The sequence below is a fragment of the Monodon monoceros genome, unplaced genomic scaffold, assembly GCF_005190385.1.
Source record: "Monodon monoceros isolate NGI ecotype Baffin Bay Population unplaced genomic scaffold, NGI_Narwhal_1 Super_Scaffold_20, whole genome shotgun sequence".
NCBI lineage: Eukaryota > Metazoa > Chordata > Mammalia > Artiodactyla > Monodontidae > Monodon > Monodon monoceros.
Window position 1 is genome coordinate 94,436,415 of NW_021703777.1, and position 7,718 is coordinate 94,444,132.

Consider the following 7,718-nt stretch of genomic DNA (forward strand, 5'->3'; position numbering starts at 1 on the left):
TAGATTTCTAATTACCAAACATTTTTACTTTCAGGTTTAGTCAGAAAGATAAGTTTTCTTATCTTTCTAAAGATAAATTTTCTTATCTTTCTAAAGATAAGTTTTCTTATCTTTCTAAAGATAAGTTTTCTTTTGGAGAGATATCTCAACTATCCATTCTGCCAGATTTTAGAAATATGTAATAGTTTAATCAATCCAAAGAGACAAGTTTTTATAGAATTAACTAAAATTCTTACAAAATTTTGGGAAATTCCCCTAGAGTGAAAGAGCACTCATTAACAATACAGCGTATTGCTGTTCTAGATACACCTAATTCTTAGGGATGTTAGAGTTAGTTTTCTTGTAGGACAAGAAAACTTCATAATGTAGTAGAAAAAGGAGGACTTCGGTAATGTGAACTCCTCAGGGACCCTGAATCTGGTTCCAAATAAATCTCTTGGAAGATTGAGGAGAATGGTGAGTGTGGTATTGGGAAGAGGCTGAGGTGCTTTAAATGTGATTAAAATTCCTATAGTATTATGGAGATTGAACCCTGAACCTACTTTTAACAATCATCAGGTAAACATTTCTTGATTTTTTTGTTTTATTTTGTTTTATTTTTCTTTATTTTTTTGCGGTACGTGGGCCTCTCATTGTTGTGGCCTCTCCCCTTGCGGAGCACAGGCTCCGGACACGCAGGCTCAGCAGCCATGGCTCACGGGCCCAGCCGCTCTGCGGCATGTGGGATCTTCCCGGACCGGGGCACGAACCCGTGTCCCCTGCATCGGCAGGCGGACTCTCAACCACTGTGCCACCAGGGAAGCCCCTTGTTTTATTTTTTAAGCCTATTCCTGCCCTGCAATGGGACTGTTTAATGTGCTTTTTCAAAGTACGTTCAGTGCCCTTTTGGGCATTTGATAATCACTGGTAGAGACTGAAGTCCTGAAGCATAAAAAGCTGCTCCTCAATTATTAGTAAGGAAGTCAACCTCCTGTATTTATAATTGGAAAAAATTTACATGGTTCAGATTCTACTGTGTCTTTTTACATCATGTTTTTTTTTTTTTTTTTTGCGGTACGTGGGCCTCTCACTGTTGTGGCCTCTCCTGTTGCGGAGCACAGGCTCCGGTGCACAGGCTCAGCAGCCATGGCTCATGGGCCCAACCGCTCCGTGGCATGTGGGATCTTCCCGGGCCGGGGCACGAACCCATGTCCCCTGCATTAACAGGCGGACTCCCAACCACTCGCCACCAGGGAAGCCCATGTATTGTTATTTTTGAGAGTCCAGTTCATCTTAAGATCATGGGAAGATAAACGGAGTCTCTCAGGCAGAAAAATTGACAGACGCCAGCAAGACTAGAGGAATAGTATCTTCTTTAACGACATACCAGTAGGCAGAGAAGTTAGCAAATCTGACGTTTCTCAGAGATTAGATTTTTCTTAAAATGTATATGAAGAGACAGGAGATAGCAGCTCTTTTGTTTCTTGAATCACATTGGTGATGCAGGAGATGACCTCCCATGTTCTTGAAATAGCAACACTAACTTCAAGCATTTCTTTGCTCTCTGTTGCCTTTAGTGTATAAGAAGGAATGGGGAAAATTAATGTCATTTTAGTTGCAACCTGCTAAGTGTACAAAAGAAGGTGTGAGTGCTACAGTGCAGCACTTGCTGCTTTTGGGGATGCAATAAAGATATATATATATTTTTTAATACACGGTTATGTCATTGTGGGTTCACTGTTGTACTTACTAAGGCTTATAGGATATATTATGAAAAGTAATCAGTAAGCAATTATTTTTTGTAAGAAAAACACCTTATTGGTAGGTTGCATTTGAATTGTCTACACTGATTTCAGCATAGGTTATGCTGGTGGGAATAAATCTCAGAACCTAATTTGTTATACTTATTTTGGGGTATATAGATGTTATTGGATTGGTGGGGGGATTGGGTTTCACTTCATTTTTATGATCTGCCTACTACTTTTGTGTGTGTGTGTCTTTTTAAAAAAAACTTCTTGAAATAATTTAGGTGTTGGGATAAAGTTAAATACTTAAAAACTTTTGCACTTTGTTAGTATGTTAGAATTCCTTTCATCTTGACTGGTTCTGAATATATAAATATTAAAGTGTTCCAAAGGAGCTGCTACATTCTTTTTGTTGAATGTTAAGTTTTTTTTGATAAATGAGTGGTAGTTTTCAATAAATGAATTTTAATGAATATATCTGACTTTAAAATGTTTGAAAGGAAATTGACCGTGCTTGTATAATCCAATACCAAGTCTCCTTTTACAGCTTCTTAAAGCATGATTTGGGGGAAATGGAAATCCTTTAAAGTTTACAGGGTGACTTGTCACGTGAACTTATGTTCCAGAGTTCCAGCCAGTTGCTCATAAAGCAATGCCCTGATACAATCTTTTCCTTAAAAGGCCATATGGACACTAGAAAGTGTTAGAATAAAGTTGCATTGTATCCAGTTTTGCAAGATGACACAGGATTCATCCAGTATCTTTTATTATAATTAAACTTGTACAAATACTTAGTGACTATAAATATTTAGCTCCCTTTTTATTATTATTTTTATTATTTCTGAAAGTAGTCAGTATTTTTATACATGTTCTTAAACTAATAGGGAGCATATTTAGGTGACACATTATATTTTAATATTTGAGAGTAACACTTAACTAAAAATGTATTTTGTCAAAAGAGAGTTTACATAGTTAACTACCAGGTTACTAACTAAAAGAAGTAAATGCTGATAAATAATACTCATTAACTAAAAAGTGCTAAGTAAAACAAAATTTTCTATTTCCTAAGCATTAGCAGAGATTTTGGAGAAGATAAATTAGTAATCAGATATTCAAACAGTGTCTGCTGTGAGCAAGACACTATACTAAGCATTAACATAAAATGCCATTTTTATTCTTAATGATTCTTTCATGACATTTAAATTTGTTATTTGATTGATAAAAAAGTTAAGATTTAAGTATAAAAAAAGGCTTCTTAGCCATAACATTTAAAAAATTCCTTGTCATTTAAGAAGTGTTAGATGGAATTGCCTAGTTTTAGAGCTCTGAAGAACATTTGAACAATGATAGCAAATAAACTTGTTGTACTGATTTGCATTTCATTGTATGTTTAATTTATGAATTAAGATAGATTAGATCATAGTAGGTGACACAGTTTCAGATGATTTGCTCTCTTATGTTTCTAATTTAAGTTAAAGAGGAATTAAAGGTAAGTGAAGGTAAGTGCAGATATACAGCATAAGTAATATGCTTAAAATCTAGGAAAAACAAACAATTCAGTAATAAAAATTTGGGAAAATAACAATAGCTACCATTATAGCTCTTCTTAACTAATATTTTAAAAAATGCTCTCTTATAAAATTTATTTTTACCATGCATTTAAAGATTTTATTTAATGATTATGCAAATATTATTTTTCTGTTTTATTATGCTTTACCGTAATTTAGCCCTCATCTGTTATAACCATTGGGTTTATTATCTCATATCAAGATTGACATTTACTGGTGATAAGTCAAATGTTTACCTTTGAAATTCCGTGTCTGTGGAAGCACAGCTGTCTACTTGAGATACTTGGCAACCCAACATATCTTAGTCATGTTTCTTTCCAATTCTACCTCACTTTTTCTGTTGCCTGTTTATTCTGTTGTCCATTTATTCCCTTTTCTAAACAGTCCTTCTGTGATGCTTAAGGGTCTTAACTGTTAACATTGCTTATGATTTCCATGCTTTGGAAATTGCTTTCTCCCCTGTTTTCTACAGTATGAAACTAACTTACAAACAGCGGTTGTCTTCACTTTTGCTTTGCCCTAGGCCTTCAACAAAATAAAACCCATTCATGGATGATACCACTTTCATGGATTTTTAGGATCAGTCACCTGGAATGTCATTCACCTTATGATGGGATTGTAGTTTTGAGGTAGTTAGTATTACAGTTGTTGGTTAAGTACAATTTATGCCCTTAGATTTCCATTGAAACTAAGATATTCTGGTGTGTATCTGAGAAAGGGAGCACATTTTATAGCAATATGAGCGTGAACTTTGTGATGAATAAGGAGATGCTGACAGATATCAGGATAGGGTTACTTTCTACCTAATATAGGACACATATTTTTATTCCTACATTTTACTTCCCGTATTATCCCCACTTCCATCCCTTAGACTTTGAGAGCAAAAAGTGACTCAGGTCACCAGAGTGGAGACTGAGGATCCTGAGCCTCTTTTTTTGGGGAGGTTGGTGAAAAACTGTGTGGTACAGGCATACCTCGGAGATATTGTGAGTTTGGTTCCAGACCACCATAATAAAGTGAATATTGCAATAAAGTGAGACACGTGAATATTTTGGTTTCCCACTGTATATAAAAGTTATGTTTGCACTGTACTGTAGTCTATTAAGTGCAAAAGCATTGTCTAAAACAACGTACATACTTTAATTTAAAAATACTTTTTTGCTAAAAAATTTTAACCATCATCTGAGCCTTCAGTGAGTCATAGTAGTAACATCAAAGATCACTGATCACAGATGACCATAACAAATATAATAATAATGAAAAAGCTTGAAATATTGTGAGAATTACCAAAATGTGCCAGAGAGACAAGAAGTGAGCAAATGTTGTTGGAAAAATGGTGCCAATAGACTTGCTCAGTGCAAGGTTGCCACACACCTTTAGTTTGTAAAAAATGCAGTATCTGCAAAGTGCAATAAAGTGAAGCACAATTAAATGAAGTATGCCTGTGTTTGGAAAAATATGAATCTTTTGATTAGATTCCTTGATCCAATTGGCTCCTTTGAGGCTCCCATTTAATTTTCTCTCTTGAAAACCAGTAGCATACTTTACTTTGATTGCTTTCAGCCATCGCTTATGATTTTTCCCTAGGCCCGTGATTGCAGTATAAAATTTCTTCCTTACCTTTCTGTGCTTTTAAAAATAGGAGTGTAGACATTTTGAAGTATTGTAGGGAGTTTCAGTTTGGAATATTGTACCAAAGTCTCCATGTCTCTTTCCTTATATTTCTCCCTTTCAAAAAAGTTAGAGTAGAATTATATACTGAGAAAATGATAGATATGTTTTTGCAAAAACCACCAGTTTAAGCATTTCATCACAGGGACTGTGTCAGGGCAGGGCAATGATAGTGAGGTAGGAGATTGGCTCTTGGAGAAAGGCTCTAATGTACTAAGAAATTTCATTTTGACTCTTTGATTAAGATGACTAGCATTGTGTCTTAAGAGAAAATAGTCTTAACAAAAATGCTACTTTATGAATTTTAAGTATTTGACACATTTAACTTTTCATTTTCAAAATAGAATAGATTTTGATTAAATAAAAAATAAGCTTGTGGTAATTCAATTTTATATTTGAAATGACTTTAAACTTTTATTATAGAACATTTTAAATATATAAACATAATAATATAAAGAAGATTTATGGATCATTGGCTTCAGCAGTTATAAACCTGTGGTCAGTCTTTTTTCATATACTATTGCCCATTCCCATACCTGCTCCCCGTATCCCAGGCATTATATTACTTTAAAAGTTAAGCATAAGTATTTGAAAATAAATGAAATCATAAGCTATTGCAGTTCCACTATGCTTGTAAAGTTCATTAGTTTCTTTTCTTACTTAAAGATACATTATTATTTCCATTAGTGAAATATATGAATGCTATACTTCATTGATTGTATATCCTAAGAAATTAGTCCTTTGTATTTTGTATATTGCCATTACAGGAATACAAAAAAAAGTTAAATTCTGGTAAATAAGTGTGTTCTATGTGTTTATTTGCACATAGTTATTTTCTTATGTTGGTATTAGCATAATTGCCTTCTTTTGCAACGGATTGCTACTTCAAAAGACAAAGAAAGCTAATTTAATATATTTTTCTAAGTTAAAGTCTTGATATCATTCCAGTGATTTTTCAATTATAATCCATTTGATAAAATAAATATTATTTTCTATAATAAAAATATATTTCATGTACTTTTGTGGTCCTTACGTATCAAAAATGCAAGTATTTTGGTTCTAATTGATGAAAGAACTAATTAACTTTGTTCATGGTGCAGACATACTGAAAGGCTTCAATATAGTTAAAATGTCTTTTTCCACATTTGCTCGCCTTTATGAAAACTGTGATTCATTCAGAGTACTTGACATTTGAATATGCGCCATGATATCTCTTTGATACTTTCTAATTCTCAGCTTTGTTCCCTAATGGATCTTTTAATCTAGTGTCTGGGTAGCATAATGTGATTGGAATAAAATGTCAGTTATTCCACAAATGTATTATTACTTTTCTTTGTAATTGGATCATAATTTTTATTATGTCTTAGATATGTTTTTAATTATTCATTCATTACATATTTGATTCTGGAAGATAATTTCACCTAACCCTATCACATGACTTATTTTGGGTACAGATGTTAAATAACAATATGGCAAATATGTTAAGGCTATATCTACGTAGTTTATTTTTAACAAAAATTTTGAATGTAATATTTATTATAATTGCTCAATACTGGATTTTTTAGCTTATCTATTATAGATAAGGTTGTTTTTGCCTTAATTATATTTCTAGGAAAGATGTTCATGATACAAGAAATCCATTGTGAAGTTATCCTGGCAGTCTTGTTCTGTGGGTTATCTCTTTTCTTCTTGGATTTTTTATTTTTTAAGATTGTTGCCAAAAAATTACTTCTTTTCATTCTTCTTTTTCATTTACCTATATTAGTTAAAGTCAAACTGCTGTTGGCGATTTTTGTGCTGAATAATTTTTTATACACTCATTGTGGGATTTTACTTCTATGTTACAAATGTATTACTGGTTAAAAAAAAATAAGTGTTTTACTTCTTTCATTAGCAAGATTATTTTTGTGTGATAAGAAATTCCTCCTTTCACACTTTTCTGTTTTCATACAGGTCCTCATGCTGACACCGCCAGTGGATGCCAGAATTTGCAGTGTGGTTTTCGAGCCTGCTGCCGCTCTGGCGAATGACCCTTGACTTCTGACCTTTGTCTACTTCATTTAGCTGAGCAGGCTTCCTTTCATGCACTTTACTTATAGCACATTTCTTGTGTTAATCATCCCTTTTTGAGTGTGACTTGTTTTGGCCCCATTTCTTACAGCCTCGGAAATCTTAATTTACCAGTGAATTGTACAGTGTTGTTTCTCTTGCAAATCCTATTTTTGTTTTAGAAAGGGATTAGGTCTTTTTCATAGGGTGAGAACAATTTTATCAGATTTCTTTTAAACTAAATATTTTGAAAAAAATGTCACTAATGCCATGCCATTTAAAGTATTTTTTAGATTATTTTGAGTTTTGAAGTCAATGGGTTATTGGTTCTCTTCATAGATAAACACTGTACCAAGCCTTGCAGATCTTTTCAGACATACATTTTTGAAGTTTTATTTTCAGAGACTGCACAGTTTGGAAACCAGTCTCCTTTCCATAATGTTTCCTTTATTTGAACAATTCTCAGAGGGCCAATTCAAACATATCCACATATAAGATTCTTTAAGATTATAAAATAAATTGGCTTCTTGGTGTTAGCTCAGGGAGCTGGCACAGCACCAGTGTCTTTGTATTCGCTTTCTTCAAAGACCCCTGGTTCCCACCACTGTCCGTAAATTGTCACATTTGGGGGAGGGGTTTTTAAAAGTTCCACAGTCATTTGAAGAAATGTATAAATAAAATCTACTTTGAGGACTTTACCAAGTAA

General features: G+C 33.5%; 1 protein-coding gene across 1 annotated transcript in view; it reads left to right on the forward strand.

Moving 5' to 3' along the window:
* Window positions 1–7,718, forward strand: part of FBXL5 (F-box and leucine rich repeat protein 5) — a 50,471-nt gene extending 42,753 nt beyond the window's left edge. The window contains exon 11 of the mRNA XM_029235324.1: window positions 6,917–7,718. Within this exon, the coding sequence (XP_029091157.1) occupies window positions 6,917–6,993 (77 nt within the window). The 3' untranslated portion in view covers window positions 6,994–7,718. The remainder of the gene's footprint in view (window positions 1–6,916) is intronic.